This window comes from Antedon mediterranea, chromosome 7 (assembly GCF_964355755.1).
Source record: "Antedon mediterranea chromosome 7, ecAntMedi1.1, whole genome shotgun sequence".
In the NCBI taxonomy this organism is placed as follows: Eukaryota; Metazoa; Echinodermata; class Crinoidea; order Comatulida; family Antedonidae; genus Antedon; species Antedon mediterranea.
In genome coordinates, this window is record NC_092676.1 from 2254130 (window position 1) to 2277981 (window position 23852).

At 34.3% G+C, this 23852-nt stretch overlaps 3 protein-coding genes across 4 annotated transcripts; 1 reads left to right on the forward strand and 2 right to left on the reverse strand.

Moving 5' to 3' along the window:
• Positions 1-615: 615 nt before the first annotated feature.
• On the reverse strand, positions 616-3942 carry LOC140054874 (metabotropic glutamate receptor 3-like). The gene is made up of 3 exons (XM_072099974.1): positions 2997-3942; positions 1571-2748; positions 616-1179 (listed from the first exon to the last, which is right to left on the reverse strand). The coding sequence occupies exons 1-3, from the start codon at positions 3940-3942 to the stop codon at positions 616-618; spliced, it is 2688 nt and encodes an 895-aa protein (XP_071956075.1).
• A 3117-nt stretch (positions 3943-7059) lies between these two features.
• Positions 7060-15001, forward strand: LOC140054585 (zinc metalloproteinase nas-4-like). 2 transcript variants are annotated; one of them, XM_072099631.1, is made up of 8 exons: positions 7060-7536; positions 8125-8172; positions 8633-8713; positions 12114-12299; positions 12414-12534; positions 12765-12885; positions 13407-13704; positions 14509-15001. In XM_072099631.1, the coding sequence occupies exons 1-8, from the start codon at positions 7404-7406 to the stop codon at positions 14778-14780; spliced, it is 1260 nt and encodes a 419-aa protein (XP_071955732.1). In that variant the 5' UTR covers positions 7060-7403; the 3' UTR covers positions 14781-15001. The 2 variants fall into 2 exon arrangements, with proteins under 2 accessions (XP_071955732.1, XP_071955733.1); XM_072099632.1 differs by lacking the exon at positions 8633-8713 and having other exon boundaries at positions 7063-7536.
• On the reverse strand, positions 9175-18289 carry LOC140054586 (LYR motif-containing protein 2-like). The gene is made up of 5 exons (XM_072099633.1): positions 18102-18289; positions 17590-17730; positions 16809-16894; positions 16324-16371; positions 9175-10388 (listed from the first exon to the last, which is right to left on the reverse strand). The coding sequence occupies exons 1-3, from the start codon at positions 18117-18119 to the stop codon at positions 16817-16819; spliced, it is 237 nt and encodes a 78-aa protein (XP_071955734.1). The 5' UTR covers positions 18120-18289; the 3' UTR covers positions 9175-10388; positions 16324-16371; positions 16809-16816.
• Positions 18290-23852: the final 5563 nt, after the last annotated feature.

The following is a 23852-nucleotide window of genomic DNA, read 5'->3' on the forward strand; positions in this document are numbered from 1 at the left end:
TGAATATTCCCACCGTCGCCGTCACCGCCGTCGTAGCAGGATTACTGACATATAAGATGAATATTCCCACCGTCGTCGTCACCGCCGTCGTAGCAGGATTACTGACATATAAGATGAATATTCCCACCGTCGTCGTCATCGCCGTCGTAGCAGGATTACTGACATATAAGATGAATATTCCCACCGTCGCGTCGTCGTCACCGCCGTGTACTACAAAACCGGTCAAAGGATACTCCCAACGTCGTCGTGACCACAGTCGTATCAGGATCAGTATATAAAAAATAACTCAATGCATATTCCCATCGTCATGTCGTCACCGCCGTCGTAGCAAACTTCAACAAAATCGCTCTATGCATATTCTCGTCGTCACCGACTTCGTGGCAGGATTCCTAGCGATACCCGTGTATGCCTTAAATAATGTCCACCGTAGTCGTCACCGCCATCGTAACCTATGGATATTCCTAACGTCATCGTTCGTTATGATCGGCTTCTTACTGTTGTCGTCGCGTCGTTGTGTCGTCGTCACCGTTGTCGTATGTTCATTAAAATTACATGTACAGTAGTAGTAAAACGTGGTCTATTTATAATATTTAAAACAACTATTAACATTTGTATTTATGATGTAGTTTCAGCTTGTTCCGTCACACCTGCTACGGATACTTGTGTCGTATTTTCTCTGTTTTCCTGAATCGCCGGCATGGCGTCACGGATCGATGTCTTCGTATTTGCTCTAATGCGAGACTGCGTAAACACATTCATCTCCTCATCATTTACAAAGTACAACGCATATATCTTAACTACAAACAAACATATTAATGCAATTGTTCCATTAATAACCAATCCATATCCTTTGTATATAGCCTTATATTGAGGTTCATTCGTTGTAAAGTATGGTGGGCTAAACGCGACAATTATCACCAGTGTGCTAAAGCTACAGAAATTGATAAACCGTGTTTCGTTGTAGTTGTCTGGTAATTTGCGTGTCATAAACGCATAGACGCAGGATATTAAGACTAATATAATATTGTATGCTAAGGATCCGATGACTTCAATGTCTACAGTTCCTTCAGTGTTATCCCACGCTGAACAGAGCATGATCACGGTACCTTCGTTTTTGTTTGGCATTATGTACTTAACTGTCGGTGGTACAATTAGCAACCAAATAAGCATCCATAATATCTGAAAAAGGTGATGATTTGTTATTTTTTAATATAAGGTTTAACATAAAGAAATTATTGAGTGTTAGTTAATTAGCAATCTTTCGTTTTCACGATGTGCCATAACGCACCTGTCGAGTCGAAAAATCATTCCATGGAAGATCATACACATAATTTAATGAGCATGCGCAGAATGACTGTTTGCCTCAATAGCTGCGTATTATCTGAAGTTGGTTAGGTGACCAGATTACAACAAAGAAGAGTTATGTCGGTACAATTCACACTAGGGAAGAGCGACATTACATTGTTACTTACTATAAACGAAATGTCATCGTCTACCCGCCTTCCCTCTCTCATCTTAACTTAAACAACATTGATATAGGCCTATATATAACATTTAAGAAGAGACATACCTGAAAAATAGCCACCGAGAACGCAATGAGTAATTGAGACTGGGAACTGATGAACTTCGGTCTCCGTGCGCTCTTCGCACTAGTTTTAAATATACGATATACTCGAACAGTTTTTGTCGTTACTGAAGCATATATCAACGCCACTGAAATCGGTGATCCTATTCGTCGAAAGACGCATACACTTGGACCTGGACGAATACCGTGGAATAAGGCACAGACGAACCCACAGAATATGCCACAGAAAATGATGTAGCTAAGTTCTCTACTGGATGCCTTGATCAACGGTGTGTTTCTGTTTTTGATGTATGCAACCAGTATGACGAAAGTCACAGTGATTCCAGCACTTGACAACATGATGAGAATTATAGCCCACGGATGTTCTTTAGTTACAAACGTTCCATCGATAACTTCACATCTTGTTCTGTTTTCATTTGGAAAATAAAAAGGCGGTTCATTTGTATCGCATGGTTCGCAACGTGTACCGCGGTCGCTATCAGTGACTATCGACGAAGATAGGCATTTGACGCACGTCCAACAACACGGCGTTTCTTCCGAGATTATGGTCGCATAACCCGTCTCACACGGATCACTACAAGAGGATTTCGGTTTAACGGTTGAATTATCGTTTGTTATGTTCCATTTCACTTCACTATCATTTTTAAAATTACTTTCTTCACTCCAAGATCCAACATCCACAAATGTATACACGTCGTTTATCTTTTGTAAATTCTTTATTTTATACCTTGGTTGGGAGTCTCCATTTTCGTCAAATGTTACCTGTCCGTTTGAAGGACTGTCAAATCTGGTTTTCAAAAGAAAGGGCATGAGAGCTTTGCCGTCATCCGGGGTGAATTTTGAGCATCTTTCGCTATTTATTTGACACTGTTGGTCCTTCATATCTTGTAGGGCGTGAATAAAAGATAACACGCTGTCCATGACTAGACTATCGTGCGCCGGTGAATCGGTGTCATTTGCTATCGGAGCAAGAGTAAGATGGTCGCAAGGAGGGAGACCAATTATAGGTTCTCTACTCGAACAATTCCTGTACCTCTCCCAAAATTCAATAGCCCAAGGATTATCTGTATCTGAAGGGGTGATCGAGTAAAAATATTCGTCAAAAGTTGGAATAGAATTGGAGTATGGCTGGATTGTGAGAGCACCTGAAATGATAAAGAAAACTTACGATTACAGTAAAGCTTGGTTCCCACAAGAGACGCAACGCAAGGACGTAGACGCAACGGAAGCGAATTGACCAATGACAAGCGACTGTGCGAATAATCCATCGCTTCGAATTGGTCAAATTACTTACGCTTACGTCCCTGCGTCTCTGGTGGGAACCAAGCATTAGATTCTGCTAATTACCAATTGGGCAGTCGATCTTTTGAATGGTCGGTTGGTAAACTAACCATGACACTCGATTACTTACCTAACGCTGCGTCTTCGTTTCCTTTGACTGCATTTAAACCATAGTTTCCCCATCCATCGCTACCAATCCATATGAACCGATTTTTTATACCCAACCTGCTCACAGCTTCGAAGATTCCACTGGCAACCTCCAGTTGTACGTACAATATGACAACAGTAGCTTTCTTTGCCATATCCAAATCGTTCACAACCTCATTGTAATACTCGTCAGGGGCGTGTATAGAAACGGATTTAGTCGTAGCTAAGCATATACCCAAGTCTTTAATTCTGAATTTAAACGCTTTTAACGCATTCTCTCCATATGAATCATCGGAATTCACGAATGAAACATACGTCCAATTATAGAACACTAATATATCCACTATTGACTGTATCTGGTATTTATCAGGAGGAACGGTCCTTAAGAAATATTTGTATTTCAGTTTATTACTTAGTTCGTCACTTGTTGATAGGTAACTTATCTGTGGGATACCATACACACCGAACAGGACGGCTGCTTGCACGGATGAGCTGCTTCTTTGTGCGCCGACGACTCCGGTTACGCGCTTAGTAGACTCAGTACACGCACCCTCCGTACTGTTTGCGCAGTCGCATTTACAATGGCATTCATTTGTCCTTTGTTTGGGAATTAAGTTTAACGAACATTTGAGCGTCTCGGAAGGATACGAACACGTATCGTATATTTCATAACCTATAGTCATATTAGGAAAAATATTATCTTCATTTATTTTATTGATTGTATATACCATTGCTTCTACACGCTTCAATGAATTTAACTCCCGAATTTGTCCACAAGTACCGGTCGTTTCATCGTACAGGTGTAATGGAAACAAGCCGCCTAGTATTATATCTCCTTGCTTGGTATAGTTTTTAGCCTGCAAAGATTCTCCAAATTGTAGACTACAAACGATAATAGAGATCAGTATCATTTCTATCGATAACTCCATTGTGATAGGCCTACACTAGGCTTATTAAGAGCTTGAACGTGGCACTTGTTCTAAAATAGAAACAAATAATACTTTAGGCATAATTTTGTAATGAACAAAATAAAAATGCTTTCGTGGTAAACTTTCTAGCACAAATAGCTATAAACAGCATGTTGTTTTAGTCTTACTGGTTAGAATATTCTTATCAAATGGAATTCTGTTCAGTTGTTAAAGTTCTCAATGTTGGGGTATTGGAAGGGGCTCCTCCTTATTTACCAAAACAATCTAATATTTTTTGTTACAATCCTTTGGTTCAATAACCGAGTTTGACTTTCAAAGGTTTTTACTGGTAAAGCTTACTTTCAAACGGACATTATAGTCTACAGTTGCTGCATGGTGACATTTTTATAAACTATATTTTGACTGCAGAAATAATGGTTAGTTGGATCAATTTGTTAGAACACCTAAATGGAAGTTTCCATCAAGGTTCTTTCATCTGAGTAAGAAACGGTTGATTTGGTTGTCTGTAATTAGGCTATTTAGTGATCAAACCAAAGCGAAGATTGCCTTATTCAATGAAACATAAGGTTAGTTTCTATTCCAATAATATCAAACCTGAAAGCCTAGCAAAACCTATATGCAGTTGGTCATTTTTTATGGATGGGATAAGACACAATTTAGTGAATTCTAGCATCATGTTTACCACCGCGATACTAGAAACACCTGCGCTAGGTTTGCTGTAATAATGTCGATTCTATGTAATTACTAAACATACTCACCTCTTACATCAAGAAGATTGAAAGCAGACTGAGATGACAAAACACTTTTTTCTCCAGCTAAAATCTATCATCAGGTTTAATCGTACAACACAGTACTAGAATTGCACAAGGCGGTTTATAGTTTATTTGATTCCATATTACTAATAAACACAAACATACTCACCACTTATACCACATACCCACAGTTTACTACTATCGTGTACCAACAGTTGGTAAAGTTATCTTTAAATAAATATACTCAGTGTTTTTATTTAGCAGTGATCGTCACAATGTGGACTTTACTCTCAACAATAGAGAGACTCTGAGAATTACTTAAAATTAACACCTCAACATTATACTTGAAAACGTGTTTTTGTAAATTTAAAACATCGTCTGCTGGCACTTCATATACCCGCAACTAATTATTGTCTGCTAACACTTCATATACGCGCAACTGATGATCGTCTGTTAACAATTCATATACGCGCAACTGATGATTGTCTGCTAATACTTCATATACGCGCAACTGATGATTGTCTGATAACACTTCATTTACGCGCAACTGATGACTGTCTGCTAACACTTCATATACGCACAACTGATGATCGTCTGCTAACACTTCAAATAGGCTCAACTGATGATCGTCTGCTAACACTTCATATACGCGCAACTGATGATTGTCTGCTTTTTACTGAAAGTCATCAGAGACTGATTATCAATTATTAACTATGTTTAATATGGATCGATATTAGTAGGCTTATAATAACGGTCTAACGAGACGGGTTTTAGGTCATAAGGCACTCTGAAGATAAGTGTATCTTGTTTTCTGATAATAGTACTCAAGAGAAGGAGAGGATGTTTAAAGCTTCCAAATGGGTCCGAAGTGTGGTTTTAGTAGAGCATAACACGCAACATTTTACAAACATAAACAAGATAAATTTATTTACACAAGTGAAAAAAACATGAACAACTATGTAAGTTGCGGTATCTATAAATAGTTTGAATCACTAACAAACACTTTGTAGGAATAGCCTAATTATGATTGATCAATGCTTTAGTAAACTAAATTATGCGTCAATTGAATTTGATATATAAGTTCCCATGTCTGCGAATAGGCATACCAATTTTATAGAAAAACATGGACTTTTTAAAAATTTTAGGTCCATGATAAAAGGTAGTATTTAAGCTAAGCTAAGAAACCGGTATTTTTTAAACCGGTATTTATATATAGGCCTATAAACTTTATTTATTCCCGAATTTGACGATAGAAACCAGAATCAATTGTTTTTTTTTAAGCTTATTTAAACATCGGTTCTTTATGTGAACCCATTTCTGGTGTCAACAAAATACCGCTATTTCAAAATCCGTATCTGCTCAGTAGAAACAGGCCGTACTACTATAATATACTGTTGTACTTTATCTACATTATTAACGATGACATTATTCAGTTGAGATTAAAATTCAACACGGCGCTAACTTGAAAAAAAAGTGGAAATCAACATTACGTACAGAAATTACTTTATAATGAAAAGTTAATAGATCCTAATTTGATTGAAGTGCCGTGTAAACAGCATCTTAATGCAGTATGGCGGGTATTTGTAGAGGTGTTAATGTCAAATACTATTTACAGCTACTTTTAGGAAATCGTAGAGTGCTATCTATAATGAGTAAGCAAATTCTCCAAGTGTATCTAGGTAAATGTCATCCTGCTTAAACAATATATGATACAATTATAACATGTGACGAACATATGACGCCAGTATCAAGGAACTTTCTTAAGATAGTGAAATCAAGATTATTGAGAATCGGGTAAATTAGTTATCATGAATGTGGATAAAATTAATTGCATTAGAACTCATCATACAAGTAACATGTTAATATAAAGAAGGTAGAATGGTGTGCGAGTGAATGACGAGTAAGTGTCGAGTGGGCAGTAAATAGTTTGTTGTTTTTGTTTTCCAAGATTGTTGAAACTATTAAATGTAAACTTATTTCCAGTTCTATTTACCTTCGTAGATTGTCAAATATTATAAGTGAATGCAACTCATCAGTTATTTAAGAAGTGTAACAAAGTCTTAAATATCATTTTCCGGGACAAAAACAAATCACGATCGTACTTTGCACTCGATTGACTCGACACTTTTTAGACTTCTCTCTCATCTATTATGTTAGAGAGAAATCACTGTTAGCTTCGAGCGTTAGTATGAAAAATGACGTCAGTCAAAAATATTAATAAATCATGACATATAAATAACTGGTTGTTTTATAATATAGTCAACCACATTTTAATTAGATCACTGATTATGTGTTGGGCTTATATCGAATACAATACAAGGAGAGCATTATACCCACACATTTCAAACCCATTAACTACACGTCCCCTATGGGCTTTCGTAATATTTAAAGATCACCACAGAACAATTATTGCCCCGGTACGTCACACAATATCAACAATGGAATGACAACCATACAGTGTTATGTACTATAGTTATTCAAACGGACTATAAAATTCCTAAAGTGAAGCCATCACAAAAGAAGTTACCTATATCCGACATACAGGTTGTATTTAAACCGTAATACTGCGAATCTTATTGTACATTGGTTCGTTTTACCTCAAAAGTAATCACTCGGAATTGTAAGTTGAGTGGGTTTAGCATATCTTACTGCGAATCGAAGCGGGAAACTTTATTCGATCGTCTGCTAACAACTTGATGTACTTTTATTATGATGGATATTATTTCGAAGAGGTTGATTTCTGTTTATTTTCTTGTAATCGTTTTGGCGTGTTTTTCGAGTTTACGTACTACATGTGCTCCTGTACAACAAGACGAACTTCGACCATGGGAGATAAATGAAGGTTGGTCATTTTGCAATTGCTAATCCGCCCCCTTTCCAACCCCGCAATTACCTTTTAATTCGATTAATTGATATAATATTATTATAAATGTGAAATACAAAGGTCTATTTTACGTACAACGAACGTATACAAAGTTTGTTTGAATTTAGATAACTTTATTTGACAAATAGGATAATTATACGATTTAAATACCTATACAAATTGGTATAGTAGACAGTAGTTCTTAGGAATATTATGCTACGATACGTCTATTCATCATGTCATGATGTGAAAATAATGATATGTACAGTAAAAAAAATGGTGATAAAATGGGGTCTTCGGAAAGCAGAAAGGTATATATTTAATATCATATTATAACAACACTTTAAATAATAAAATAAAACAAATACATTTTTCTTGTCAACGAAAGTTTTAAATTGATAAAATTAATTATCAACCTACATTATTGTTATTCTCCTATTAAAAAACAATTTAATTTTATATATTTATCACGTTTTATTGTATGTTATTTTTATATTAATTTATTTGTTATCATCTCATTTCGTTATTTTGATTCTTTTTTTCGTTTGTACATTCATTTATTTGTAGGCTTGTGCCCACCCGCATTGGCCGATCTTTGCACGTCTGGAAATGATGGTATGTATTTTGTGTTTGTTTATTGTTTACTTCACATTTTCATTCAGTATGCAGTATTACTCATAAAATGATAACATAATTCAAACAAAGCCGGTGTGCTTATGGTGTCCAAAAAAAGTCTGGAAATAAACTTTAGGATGATGGTAAACATTGAAAAAGAGAAAAAGAGGGGAAGGCCGGCGTTTTGGTTGCTTATTTAGATTTAATTTTGTAGGATAGTATGTTTTCCAATGTTAGAGATTCCATTCCATTTATTTGTACAAAAGCTCATCTTTATTTTTCTCAATCCTTCTTAGATAAACCAACTTCTATTACACTTATCCAAACCGATATGTAGTTATTCGAAAATCCTTTAAATTAGCCATTTCTAAACTGTTGTATGGATATATTATTTACTTTTGATTGGTCCATGTTTTTTTAAAATCAAATACATCAGATATCTTTTTTACCATTTTCTCAGCAAAAGCTCCTTCTGATGTTAAAATGAATGACGTTATTTCAGTCCAAACTCAGTTTCATCTCTTACGAAACTCAGAACCTGGTAAGCTCCACCATATTACTTAAAATGTAATTTTTCTTTCTTTGCACAATCACGGTGGTGGATAGCTTATCATAATCATATAATTTCAATAACAAAAATCATTTTGATGACATAAGCAGCTAAATTAGTATGTCAACTTAGACCTCCCATATCGACAGGATTGCCTGAAGTATTAGGTCATCTTCTGGTTCCAGGAAAGCCAAAGCTTTCTCAAGAAATTAAAATTACTCCAACCAATCATGACCGTTTTAATAAAAGATGTTTGGAAACAAATCATAATGTTCATAATTTGTATACATTTATTATAATGAATATCTTTCTACTAACATTATTGAAAACATGTAATAACATTACACATTTTATGTACATTCACTTAATTTTACTAACAATCAAAATATACGACATACTTTAATCTGTTATTAACAGATTAAAAAATATTCTCTACATTTATTTTGCTTACAATATAAAAAAATTCTGTGAAAAACTACCTATAATACCAAATGCTGATACAGTGTTTATTTAGCATAAGAAGCTTAACTACAATTTGGTGTATTTTGTATCAAAATAAAAAATAATTGTAACTATCGGTTGACCACAATAGTGATAACAATAATATCTGGCATCTATCAACAAACACAACGTCAAAATTGTGACACAAGGACCGACATTGTGTGTACAAATTGTTTTGACGTTACCTCATTGAAACTACTAGTATTTATTTCACAAAGCGCCACAGGCATACAGTATATATAGGGACTTAATAGGGTTCTTTACACAAGAGATACCACAGGTCTATATTATATACAGTATTAAAAGATTTCTATTCAAACGATATATTTATTTGTACAAAATGTTTATTATTTTTATATAACAAAATTTCAGGTTCATAAAATAGACAAAGAAACACCTAATGAACAACCCACGCTAACCAAAGATTTTCTAAAATTAGACTATTTCATTCTTATATTTAAATAAGATTGTAATAATTTTTGACTAAACACCTGGATGATGAAAATTAACAACCATTTAAAAAAATTGAATAGGACAGCGTTGGCTTTAACACAATAAATTTATTACAGCGAATTAGTTTTCAATGTTTGAGACACACTATAATACAATATTTAGAAAAAAGTAAACACAATCATTATTTTAATTTAGCAGTTGGATAACTACAGTACACTTCGGAGCATGAAACGCTATACTTAACCCAAGTATTATTTTGAGGCTTAGGTAGTAGTGTGATTTGGCACCTTAAAAATACTGGACCAGAGCCAGATTTGAACCAAGGGTTATGGTATGTTAGCTTGTTCACCCAAGGTACTATGAAATCACAATAAAGACAGGAAATAATTTGTAACAGACTCTCGCATATCACAGACACAATAATCACGAGTTATTGAACATATTGACCTGTTTGGAATGCATGTACTGTGTATTTACCAAGCATACCCATACTCTATATGCTACCTTTATACACAATACCCATTATTTAAATGGTATTTCTAACTGTCTCCAATCCAACAATACATCTACCGTTTTCCAACCTTTGTCACGTCGAGTCAATATCCTTGCTAAAGTTCATTACAACTAATTTCAGATGCTTATCAGTATTCAATATTCTGTCGCAAATTTTTACGGTGTTTCTCTCCGATCATTATGAAGCGGATATTAGTATCTGTAGAGGAAAAAAAATGTGGTTATATGTATAATTCATTCCAAATAGTTTACTTCCCGTCATTGTATAGGATATAACTTTTAATTTGTGGTTTACCAAATGAATATAAACATATCACCTACAATCACAAGTAAGGTTGTAATACTAAGCAAAAGAAAGTTTTCTTTGTGTTTTGTTTTAATTGGTTGTGAAATCAATACCTGTCAATATTACTTGCAGTAAAACCACATAAAAAGGTATAATGTAGGAAAAATTAAAATAGATTTGTTGATAAAACGAAAAAATGTCAAGAATGCAAATTGTCAGCATAACGGATATATCAGAAAATGTTAACAATGTATTGTTATAAAAAACAATTTTTTTTTTTAAGATGAACTTCTTATATTGTAAATATGCAAGCATGTAAAGCTCTGTCTACACTATCAAACTTTATGTGGCAAAAAAACTGTGACATTTATATAGTCCATATATGGACACGATGATGTCATATTACTACTATATTTGGGCACATCACACTTTCTTTTGTCAAACTAGTTTGATAGTGTAGACAGGATTTTAAAGGGATTCTCTTGTCCACAGCATTTTTACCATCACTTTCACTGCTGGTACAAATATAGTTTAAAAAGGGCATTTCAAGTTATAAGGGTATTATATCTATTTAATGATAATAATAACATATGTTCATATGTACCTTTCATTTTAAGCACTTGGCATACTTCATTCTCAAACACATATCCAAATTAATTTAATTTAGGCTACATAGAAATATGATATTATACATTGGTCTTAGCACGCTGGAATCCCCTGTTAGGTCAAACTTAATGTTAGTGGCGTGGAAAATAAGTAGGCTTCTTCGCCAACAGGTGGTCTCTAACTCAGTCCATGCTCAGTGTGATCGTCTTCTATTGCACTTGTTTGTCAATGTTTAGTATGAAAATAGTTTTTTTAATATATAAAGATAAAAACTCTGTAAATAATATGTTTCACAGTGTAGTTTGGTTGATTTTAATATTTATATACTAATTGTTTATATTTATATTTTCATTTACGGTAGGGATATTGTCAAAATTATTATACTGCAGTAAACAGTACAGTTACTGCAATGTACAAATTTAATTTATTTCAATGTAGAACTTATGAGTCACTGCAATGTATGATTACACAATAAAGGTTGCTAAATAACTGCATAAACAGGTAAAGAGAAAACAAAATGTAGTTACTGCAATAGATTAATTTTTACATAGCCCTTATGTAGTGAATTTATTTTAGTTGGTACCGAGCTTTCTCAGGCGTATATAACTCCACGCGACGTACACAGCTGTCACTGAATGATAACTCATACAAAAAGTATATTTTACTCAACTAGAACTTTTATTCCTTGTAATTCGTTTAATACATCTTTCTACCACTACCAGTCAAGCCTTATTTTCTTTATCATCTTTCCGTTTATCTACTCTGATCTTATTCTCTCTTCTCCCTTAATATCTATTACATTCCACTTTTATACTGGATATGCAAATTTTAGGCTTCAGAGGAGGATAACATTTTCCCTCCAAAATTTACACGATTTTGATTGGCTAATATAAGGCGGACCTGGTCTAAAGCATCCTTCTCTAAACACAGACAATCACAACATCAATAATATGACAAAGATTATCAAACAAATTGCAGTTAAATTGAGCTTAGATTGAATTTTCCATATTCTAATTGTGCATAATTTATTAGAAACACAAGACAGCTTTACTTCACCGTTCTTTGAGGGCGATATTGTCCTGGACTTGGACAGTCAATTTCTTTTGGCGAAACAGAATCTTGAAATGGACAGTCGGCGGTCAAGACGAGCAATACGAAGACCAAAGGCTAGGCTATGGCCACGTGGCGTCATTCCATATGAAATTGACAATGGATTTGGTGAGTATATTTCTATCCGACATTCTACACATCTTTATGAACAGAAGGTACAGTGCCTTATTTTATTATTTACTGTATATTTATCTAAAAACTTTTTTTTTTTGGTACTTTCAGATGAAAAGACAATTGACATCATAAAATTGTCAATGAGACAATGGGAACGAAACACTTGCATTGATTTTAAAAAGAAGCGAAAGTCGGACAAAGATTATTTGCAGTTTAGGTATCAGCCTGGGTAAGCAGCAACTCAAAAGTAGTAAAAATGGTATTTTTGGTTTGCACCATTTATATTGTCTTAAGCATTGTCCACACTATCAAACAAGTGTGATGTGCCCAAATATGGTAGTGATATGACATCATCGTGTCCATATATGGGCACATCACATTTTTTGTCACATAAGGTTTGATAGTGTTGACAGAGCTTAAGAACTTGGTGTTTTATGATACATTCTTGTATATTTGTAGTTGTTGGTCATACATTGGCCGGCAAGGAGGAAAGCAGATAGTATCATTTGGACCTGGTTGTGCCATACCTGGAACTATCATACATGAACTGGGACATGCAATAGGATTCTGGCATGAACAGGTAGGTGTATACACTCTTACACTCTGTCTACACTATCAAACTTTATGTGAAAAACAAATGAGATGTGACCATATATGGACATGACATCATATCACTATCATATTTGGGCACATCACACTAGTTTGATAGTGTAGACAGAGCTTTATGAATATATAATTTAGCAATGGTTGAATACTTTGGTTAGGTTTCAGTCTGTGTGTACTGTGTGATCACCAAACAGAGATAAAGCAGAGAACTCAAGAGGAACCCAAGAAAAGTGCTGCTATTGGCCGATTTTTTTAGATAAATCCTAAATTAAATTAAACATTTTGCATATTTAACCTTTGAACTATCATCGGAATCATAGAAGTCAATAGAAACACAGCCAGTCCCAATGTCACAAATCAAGGCCTACTGAGTTCAGTTGTGTTTAGTACCATTTGAAATTGGAACTACAATCTTCAAAATGTAAACATTTCAGGGTTTTTGGATGAATATAAATTCATACTCAATCAGTTAATAAAATGTTTTGTACTTAACAGGGACGTAGAGACAGAGACGATTACATTACAGTACTGGATAAAAACATAGCTCCTGGCTTAGAAAAGAATTTTGGAAAAATCGATAAAGGTAACATCACCTCAATGGGTTTTGCCTATGATTATGAAAGTATCATGCATTACGGGGAAAAATACTTTACGAAAAATGGTAGGCCGACCATCAAGGTGAAGAAGGAGTACAAAGATCGTAAATTTGAAATAGGACAGAGAGACCACATAAGTGATTTGGACAAGGCGCAGATAAGAGCCATATACAAGTGTAATAAGACTCCAGTTAAAGGTATGTGGGTTTGTCTAGCACTAGACTGGCAAAGAAAGAAACATCAGCTATTCTTTCAAATAAGTTTACAAAACTATTGTAAAAAGGTTAAATCAATAAACAAAAGATTAAAAAAAGCACTTAAATTTTATAAATCTATGGAGGTTTGTCTGTTTGTTCGCTATACAAGTTTTGTCTACTGCATGCATCCATACACAAGGGGTATAAAATGACCACCACTGGAAGGTTTTAAAGAACATTTGAACTGGAACCAAGGTGGGGTATAAGAGTAAAGCCTGTTTTCCTGTCGACGTAATTCGACGCTATCGTTAACAATAATCGGCGATCTTCTACGTAAACATTGAAATGTTAACGATTTACAGGAAAAGGTACTCGCTATTGTTACTATTTCAACTTGATCGTTTTCAAACGATCGTCGTTGAACTGTAACGATCAACGACGATAGCGTCGAATAACGTCGACAGGAAAACAGGCTTTAGGTAGGGGGGGAAACAATATAATATGTGGGATAATGATTGTGGTATCAAAAAGACCAGAATTGTACTTGGAAGGGTTTAAACTACATTTTAACCCTCCATCAGGGGCAGAATCCCCTAAATTTCACAAATTGTAATGCAAAACATTGGAAATATAATGCAAATTAAGTTTACCACTTCATTTTCACTTATAGGCCCCCACCCTCTCTATTTCAAAATCCTGGATCTGCCACTGTCCATTGAGTGGAAGGGGAGCACCTACTGAGGGGTAGGTATCTTTGCTAGTAATGTATAAAGATACCAATTAATTCTTGTAATTTATTTTCAGGTGCGTGTTTTAAAAGCAAAGCTGGAGACGGCCGTGAATACCGAGGAAAATTAGATTACACGGAAAAAGGGATAACTTGTCAGAAATGGTCATCGAACTGGCCGCACCGGCATAACTATTATTCCGAAGTCAAAAAGGTACAAGACAAGAAGGGCTTCGGCGATCACAATTACTGTCGAAATCCCGGTGGAAGGAGAGAAAGATTATGGTGTTACACGACATTGAAGGACAAAACCTGGGACTATTGTGACATCAAGATTTGCAACAAATAGTTGAAGGTGAAAGAATTATTTTGTAATTAAAAACAGAAAAAAAAACAAAATGTACAATGGTTATACCAATCTGTGAATAGAGGTTGGAGTATTATGTATTGAAGCATGAAATTACTGTACAAATGCTGTATCTATATACATATTATTTTAGTAAGCAGTATTTATGTACATAATAGCACGCCAGTGGTGGATCTAGGGTGGGGGGGGGGGGGAGCTAACAACCCACATCCCTGCCAACACAATCCCACAATATAATCTGAAATTCATTTATCATACTAAAAAATATAAACAAATTTCATAAACTTCACACACAATTGTGATGTATAAATTATTAATATAATAGAGTGATCAATGATACTTTCTTTTTGTGGCTCCCCTACCACCCCCCCCCCCCCCTCTTGTGAATGAATTTCTAGGTTGGTTACTGGATTTACATTGGTTCCTATTACTGTACAAGATCTCTATAGAAATCTAAATCCTTAGTTTAATATGAAATGTTGTTTGTGTTACTCAATAATTTAAATAAGTTTTTAATATTATTTATTATATAACATATAATATTATTTTATCATCATTCTTTATTTAATAAATTATAACATTTAATACTGCAAATATGTTGTTAATTTAAAATATTGGTATGCAAAATTATATCAATTCCTCTATCAATATTATACCTCAATTTTTTATAATTAATTAAAAGTTATAAAATCAGTATTTTAACAAAATTGGTAAAATTCCAACAGTGTATATAATCTATATTAAAATAAAGTATTATATTTAAGCGCATAATCGTATATATTGAATTCTGAATTAGAAAATTTAGGTTTTACAAAAGAGGAATGTTTGAAATGTTTTAAAACTAATTATTATTTGAATATATATATAAATAAGGTTATCAAAATATTCTAAACAGGGTATAACATTAGTAAAAAACATCCCAATTGGAAATTATTGTAATGCAAAACAATTTAAAGATATATTTTCCCCAAAAAACATGAAAAATGAAGATTAATAATTCAGACTTTGAATAGGCCATTTTGCAGTTTTAATAAAGTTATTCACTTATAAAAAGACAACAGTTAATTGTAACAGAAAACCATTGTCTGAAAAGACAATTTAAGCACTGTTTTGCTTTATATTACATTTTTTTTCAGGTAAAAATATTTTTTTTTTATCATCCAGTTTTTGGTCAAAGTTAATAACTATCATGTGACATTAAAATGACATATTCAACAACAAATTTAATTTTTTTTTGTAGGGGGACAATATATCTACAATAAATGTAAATTAAACAGAAAAATAGTTTACATTGAATTGCACAAAGGGCAACAGTATATTTAGTTTTACATCTTAGAAAGTTTGGATAATTTACCTGTATATAAATTGTGTTTTTTTTTATATTTGTATATATTATAAATTTTAATTGAATACATTTACCATTCTGTATATTCTTAAATAAATAAGAAAATTTTTTGTAACCGGTAAATTGGTTTTAGAAATAACATGTATATTTTTAATAGTATTACAACCTTATACTCATTACCTGGTTAGACATCTTGTTTTCAATTCTTCTTGAGCCAATTAAAGTATTCTGTATATTAAAATTGAAATAAAATTAACAATCTTAAAATATGTATGTGTAATATTTTATTTCATAGGTGATGCAATCGGCCATGGGCCCAACTAAGAATGTGTACTAGATAACTACTACTTTTATCTCCCCTATTGGTCTATTTGTGTCTAGCTGCCAGCTGGAGTAATGGCTATGAGCACTCACTGGCTAAACTCAGCGCCCAGAGAAAAAAACAGGCCTTAAAAATATTTCGAAAAAGGCTAAAAAACGTGCGAGGCCTTCAGCCTAGGAGGGCCAATTAGGGCCAATTAGGGTCCTTAAACCAGGGGTCTCAGGCCTCTGTTTTAAGCCACTGTAGCTGCAACAAAGGTTTACAGTACATTCATTCAACAGGAGCAGAAATGAACCAGGTGTCTAAATAGTCAAATGTGCCATTTACATTCTTAAACACTAACCTAATACTTCACTTTACAAGATCAAGTGTCGTACACATCTGCTTGAAAGTCATTTTTCCTTTTGTTAACATCATTCTGATAGACTCCTTTAAAAAAACAAAGCGCATTATTAGTTGTTATAACCCACTTAAGTGAATTCTTGTCATTTGATTTGATGATTTTGGGTCACATGATATGTACTAGTCTATAGCACTCTCTGGAGTGCAGTGTATGCAATGTATACAATCGATTAAGATTGGTTCCCACTAGAACGTAACGCAAGGACGTAAACGCAACGCAAGCGTTTTAAACAATGACAAGCGAAGTTATAGACAGTTAGCAAACACAAGCGAATAAGCCATCGCTTGTGATTGGTCAATTCACTTGCGTTGCCTTACGTCCTTGTGTTGCGTGGCTAGTGAGAATCACGCTTTACTGTAATATTAATAACTACATAATCAATGTTTAAATGTGTGGTATCTGTTGTTACTGGGAGGGATAACATGTTAATAGGGAGTTTCGCAATCTTACGAATACGATAACGAAAACGTCACGCACACGTATTCGTTTTTCGTAAGCCAGTAAAAATCTGTTTCGCATGGCAACAAAATATTGATGGCGCCGTACAAAATATGACTGCGGTAAATTTGAGCGAAGCGCAGGTACGTCTTGCTTGGCTGCCAAGGCCTAGCGTAACGGCGATCAACATCAAATCGAGTGAGGACTTTTAAAAAAGCTGCTATTTATCAAAATTTACCTGGCATTTTAGTAAATTACTTTAATGAAGAAGGATATACTGTACCTCGTCTGTTATGTGTTTCTGATTTCTGAACTCTTGCCTAACCCACAATGTTAACTCCTTTCGTTGACTTTCATCTGGAATTGTGCGTATAGTTTTCATAATATCTTGATAAAGCTGTAGAACTTGTCGTCTAAGCATAAACTATTGAAAAGAGGAAAATTATTATAAAATTATGAAATTTGTAATTAATTTTTTGAGCATTACAAATTCATTGATTTTCTTCAATTCAACGAGAGGTATCTCAATGTCTAAACTTAATTTTAGGGCCTGGAATAGCAATAAAATCAGGTAGTGAGCCCTCTCTGTCTAGCTGGCCTTAGCTAGCCGGCCTCCTAGTTGATTCTCCCTACATGTTGTAGGCTGCGTACGAGCTGGCTCTGGGTGGGCAAAACTAGGCTAGGCTAGGTAGGGGCCCGGGTAGGGGCCTAGCTGTAGGCTAGATAAGTCTGATAAAAACGAAGGTAAATATTTTCTAATAAAATATCAGCTTCATTAATTGCAATCTAACCTACCTGTTTCAATGAAAGCATTGTAAACTTTCCGGAAAAACTAGTAAACACAAATTTGTATTTGTCAGAGCGAGAGAGACACAATCGACTCCCTAGCGCCACACTTCGCTCGCTCTATTTATTTATTTGGATAGCGCCCCCATACGTTAAAAAACTTTACGAAGTTTCGCGCGAAAACCCAGAGGAAAATGTTTTCACTAAAAAGCGGTTGTTTTAATAGAAGTTTTAACAGACGGAGTTGTAACTAAACAACTCCCTGGAATAATAATGAATATTCAGATGACATCGGATATTCTAATTAGGACAAAGACGTTTCCGAATAAGTAAATTAACATTAAATAAATAATTAAATGAATCAATCATTTAAACTTTAAACAAACTTCTGCGCACACGCGCGCAATTAGTCTCTTTCTGTATATTTATTTTTCAGTTGCTGGGGTTGATGCGCATAATCTGAATATTTCCAAATTTTCTATCATTAGGTGCCACCATGGAACTATAATATATTATATTATAGTTCCATGGTGCCATCGACGATAGTGGTGGTTAATTGTGGATTTTACAGAGAAATATAAGTCAGTGAAACAAATTAAGTCAAAATGTAAGTTATTCACACTTCTGAATTAGTGTGTGAACGCTACATACACCCATTACACTATTTGTTCTCCAGGCAGCCTCCGTGTGAACGTAGTTATAGTCAAACTCATCATTAGTATTTCTAATTGAAAGATTAAACTGTTCAATGATATTCAAAATTAATTAATCATATTGCCACGTGAAGTTGTGACTGTAATGCATTTTGAGTGGACATTGTGGTGAACAATAAACGTAATTATAAACATATGAGAGAACGTTCCGTAATTGTGAATCTTTATAAGCTTTGACTAAATGTTGAATTAAAAATCTTGAATGGCAGTTTATGATTTTTGGTATGTTTTACCCGTGTATGTGACGCATATCTACTTTGTGTTTTAAGAGAAGGCGTCCACAATAAGTAATCCGTCCTCCTGTAATCAGTTTTAATGTGTTTTATACTCGGATTATATAATTGAATCCGGATTGCAATCCGAGAATCTATCTATATGTTTATTTTCCATCATCATCATGTATCTTGTCATGTTGTATTTTTGTGAGGGTCCCTATTGATCAGCTTTGTTTGGATGGACCACACTCGTAAAATATTGTTGAAATACTACTACTAGGTTTCAGCTTGACGCGCGCGCAATGAGAGGACGTGAGCGCGCGATTTACTTGACCAATCACGGCACGATGGTTAATAGAACTGTTGTTTGTGATTGGTCAATGTCGTCGTACATGCTTACGTCATTGCGTACGATGCATCCAAATGTGAAATCAATCTTATTTAAATGCGCGTATTACTATGGTGATCTCCACATCATCCTCAGACTGTAGGGAGCATACTTGGAACAACTTGTCTCTGTTGAAACTTTGAAAACATTATTTTAACTTCAATGCTCCAGCTTTCTTTACTTGTTCTCTTTCTTTAAATCCAGACATGCTTTAACTTACTCTGCTTCAACTTACGCTTCAAATTACGTAGCCATAACATCGGCAGGGGTTCGAGGCTAACTCACTCTATGGTTCTGGTGGTAGAACGAGTCTTCTCGGATAAGGACTATAAACCGTAGGTCCAGTGTACACATCTAGCTCGTGTGCACTTTAAAGAACCTAGTACATCTTTCGAGACGAGTAGGGGGTTACCCCGGTGTATTAGTACATCACAGCCACTGATCACCAACTGGACCCTCTGGGAGACCAGTCTTTGACTGAAGAGGTTACCCAGTATAAATATAAATTTCAATTCAATTCCTTCAAATATTTACTCAAAACCACCCAGGTAGCATATTAATTAATTTAAATCAAATTCTGAAGATTTCTATTATAAATGTTGTGTTATTTTGGTGGTGGCCTAATGATCAACTTCGGTTGGATGGACCATCCTCATAAAACATTAATAATCGAATAATAATAGAAAGATGAAGGACGTACGCATGAACAAATTTGGTAGAATTATATTTAAAAAAAAGTAATTTCGTGTTTCCATCAGTCATAAGGGTTAGAAGTTGCTACACTCCAATACCGAGATCTCACATCAACCCCCAAATCCTACCACACAGCGTTACACTGTGCGCTAACTGAACTGTCGTACAACAGGTCATTAAAATAAATACTTATAGTAGATACTTATTTTACTTTTAATTGAACACCTGAAGAGTCATGTGACGACGAAAAACCAATCGGGGAACCAAATTTTCAAATGCAGCAACAGTTAAAAAAAACCTTTAAAACTTAGGATGAAGAATAATTAATAACTATACTTTATATGGACTGATTCCATTTCAGATATTATTTAATTGAAAATAATTTTATATAAAATTAACATTAAATTTCTGTGTATTGTTTAGTCAGTTATGTTTATCATTAAAAAAAAAGTTATTTTAGTTACGTAACTCTTTTACCGGTTTTCATTTTCCACCTCATTCACTTTTTGACTGCGCTTTCTTACAGACTTGATTTAACTATATTATTGCCTTTGCCTTCATTAGTTGCCTTACTTGAAAACATGGAACGAAGAGTAGAACGGTGAGCAACATTTAGACATTTAACTTATTAACATTGTTTAAATATTTTTTTTCATAAATTCTATGCAAGTTTTTTTAAAATCTAACTAGGCTCGCCTAGGCTAGGCCCAGTGAAGTTTGTTTATTTAATGTACACTGAGTAGGCCGCGCCTATTTATCGATCGGCGCTTACCTAAACTAAGTTGTTGGCTTGATGTCTACTTATTTAGCCCAGGCTGAGATGGGATATGACCGGTTGGGCCGCCGACAAGTTGAGCCGCCGGTAATTTCTATGAAACGCCCAGTGCGTCAAAATAATTCAAATGTTTCTATGACGAAAACTGACAAATAAAAGAACATTTTTTTAATGGCTGCCATTTTGAGCAAGAAATGACATAAAGTTTAAAACTGTTATCAACATTTTTATTGTCTTAGTCTTGATGTCAATTTTGTGTTTTATATTTATTAAGATTCACCAAATAAATGTTTGCTTCTATTTTCTTCCACTCCGGATTGATGAATTTGAGTTCTGTCATCTGAATTTATTACAGTTTGTTAGTTTGGATATATGTCATATAATTAGCTCAAGCTCAATAGGCCTATGTGTGCCAACAGATGTTTTTGGGCTAACATAACATTTGTTATTCTTGAAACTTGGTGACTTCAAAATTAATTCCATTTTATTTGACCACCTTTCAGCCGCCATTTTGAATTTCAAAATGGCCAACATTCCACACTAAACCTGGTCATCCATGATGTCATTGGAAAGGGAATATAAAACAGATAATTTTTTTCCATTACACCCATATGAAAAAAATGCATAGTTGTAGTTACTTTAGCAATTCTGTTGAAGGATTGTTGAATATGACATTTTACTTACACTCTGAAAATGGAGAGTAGCCAATGATGTATTCATATTTTAAATTAATATTAACATGGATAGAGTTCAAATGGATATAGAATAATTATTGAATATCAAAGAAAACAATTCTTTCAATAAGTTAAAATGAAAAGTAAGATTTAGTTGACTTTAGCATTCCCTACAGTGGCAATATTACTCCAGGGAGTAACTTGGAACTAACCCAATCAGGTGTGAGAATGTCTTTCTATGACAAGACACTGACCAACAGAATAAAACAAATCCATTTAAAATAGTTTTCCCAAACTGTACTGTTTAGTGCCTGGGTTGGTTTCATTTGATAGTTTTTACAGTTTTACTACTTACTGTCTGTCCCAATTTTTTCAAGTTTATGTGTACATACTGTAGATTTTTGTTATTGTGTTTGTCAACATGAGGTGTTCCTTCCCTTTACCAATTTTGCTGATTTCTGACCATCATTTTAGGGATTAAGGTCTAGGACTATTAATTGCATTTTAATTGGATTACGATAATAGCTTGTTTAGATTAGGAAGTTTATTGCTTAAGCAAGTAAGCAAGGTCAGCTAGTGCTCTCTGCCAAGTAAGCTGGAACTACTTTCTAAATTCATTAGCTCTGGTGTTATGTTTGTATTATACTTTATAGGATTCCTTTTTCTACTATAATAATATGTGCTTTATTATAATATATATATGTACAGTATTGTCACCCAAAAACAATGAATATTTTATTTATTTTTTAAATACGCAATTTTGCAGATGCAAAAAAATGTTTTCTCTTTAATAAAAAGGTAAATTCAATCAAAAACCATTGACTTTCAGTCAATTTGATTTTTTTTTTCTATAAATTGTTTTTTTTTTATCCAATTTTTGGTCAAAGTAAATATCTTATGGGACTACATACACCTCCTTGGCCGAGATAAAATATTGTCTTGAAAAAGTGAATAAAATATTGAATATGTTATTGTCATTTATAGGTATTTCAACTCCTTATTAAAACATTTTTCTACCAATTGCAATTTTCTACCCAATTGAAACATTGTACTATCCATTTTAGCTTTCATGCTAGCCAAATCAGGGGCGTTTCGGCCTATGGACGATTCGTCCCGAGACGTTTCGGCCCACTTTTTTATGTCGAAACGTCAAACTTTTATAATTTTAAGCAGAACAAAATTGTATGTATAAAATTTTATTGCCGATAACAAAACTGAGTTTTATATTGTTTATATCCAGACGTAATTAAAATTATAAATTTAATTGCCACCGAGCGAAATTGTAGTGTAGACCCTAACTAATCCGTCCAAGCTACGCCCGCCTCACTCATCGGCCGGCCATCCATGGTCCGCCGTCTCTCAATCGACTCATCTATCCTATCGCGAGAAGCATGATGTTGGTCTCAATTTATAGTGGGCTGATTATTAGTTTGAAAACAGCTTAGGGCATTTCTTAAGTGATTTTTTATTCAACGTATTCTTCCTTGGTGAATCCTTTGCCCATTGCTAGGCTGTGTAAATCAGTAATTAAAGTTGTGATGCGAAAAGTGTGTGTAATTATTCCACAGGTAAAACAAATAGGCATAAGAAACCAATCGCACAGGACCTCGTAGTGTGCAGAGGAGAGACTTTCTTCTCGAGCGGAAGATCATCGTAAACAAAATTGGTAGAGTCCATTAAGTATGGGGTTGTTTACTATTTACGAACATATTAAACACGCGCTTCGACCACTGTGTAGGCAAAATATTGATTTTGTTAAATCCCTAAATTGATAATTGCGTATTCTGTAATCACGTGACTGATGATGTAATTCTCAGCGACCTACTAAATGCACATGATTTAATGTGTTGGGAAAAAGCTTGCTGTTTATAATGCACATCGTTAACATCTATGCTGCCACATGATTCACGGTGCTATTCGCGTTTCTTGGCGTAAATTGGCTGGCGCGTAAATGAAACAATTGATTTTACCAAATTGGTTCCTATTACTATTTAGCCGTTGTCGACATAGCGATCGGCGGCTAAGCTAAACTTACACTAGCAAACATTTGCTAGTTTTGACATTTTCAACTACCAATTATCAAGAATCTACTAGCAAAATGCTAGTTTGCTAGCGTGAATTTCGAGCCCTGTTATATATAAATTTAATACGCCATTCAATCAAGTAAACCATCTACATGCTCTCGACCACGTGTGCAGCGGCAACAAAACTATTGTATTTTTTCTTAGCAGCCGCGCGACTCGGTCACTTAATTACGCACAAGAAAAATAGTTTGGAAATTTTATTACATCAAAATAAATTA

Coding starts and splice junctions, on each gene's coding strand:
- LOC140054874 (XM_072099974.1), bottom strand. CDS start 3,942: ATGGAGTTATCGATAGAAATGATACTGATCTCTATTATCGTTTGTAGT. Junction 2,749..2,996: donor AAACGAAGACGCAGCGTTAG/GTAAGTAATCGA, acceptor TGTAATCGTAAG/TTTTCTTTATCATTTCAGGT. Junction 1,180..1,570: donor TCTCGGTGGCTATTTTTCAG/GTATGTCTCTTC, acceptor CACCTTTTTCAG/ATATTATGGATGCTTATTTG.
- LOC140054585 (XM_072099631.1), top strand. CDS start 7,404: ATGATGGATATTATTTCGAAGAGGTTGATTTCTGTTTATTTTCTTGTA. Junction 8,173..8,632: donor TTGCACGTCTGGAAATGATG/GTATGTATTTTG, acceptor CCATTTTCTCAG/CAAAAGCTCCTTCTGATGTT. Junction 12,535..12,764: donor CAGTTTAGGTATCAGCCTGG/GTAAGCAGCAAC, acceptor GTATATTTGTAG/TTGTTGGTCATACATTGGCC.
- LOC140054586 (XM_072099633.1), bottom strand. Junction 16,895..17,589: donor AGAAACACATAACAGACGAG/GTACAGTATATC, acceptor GTTTTTTTAAAG/GAGTCTATCAGAATGATGTT.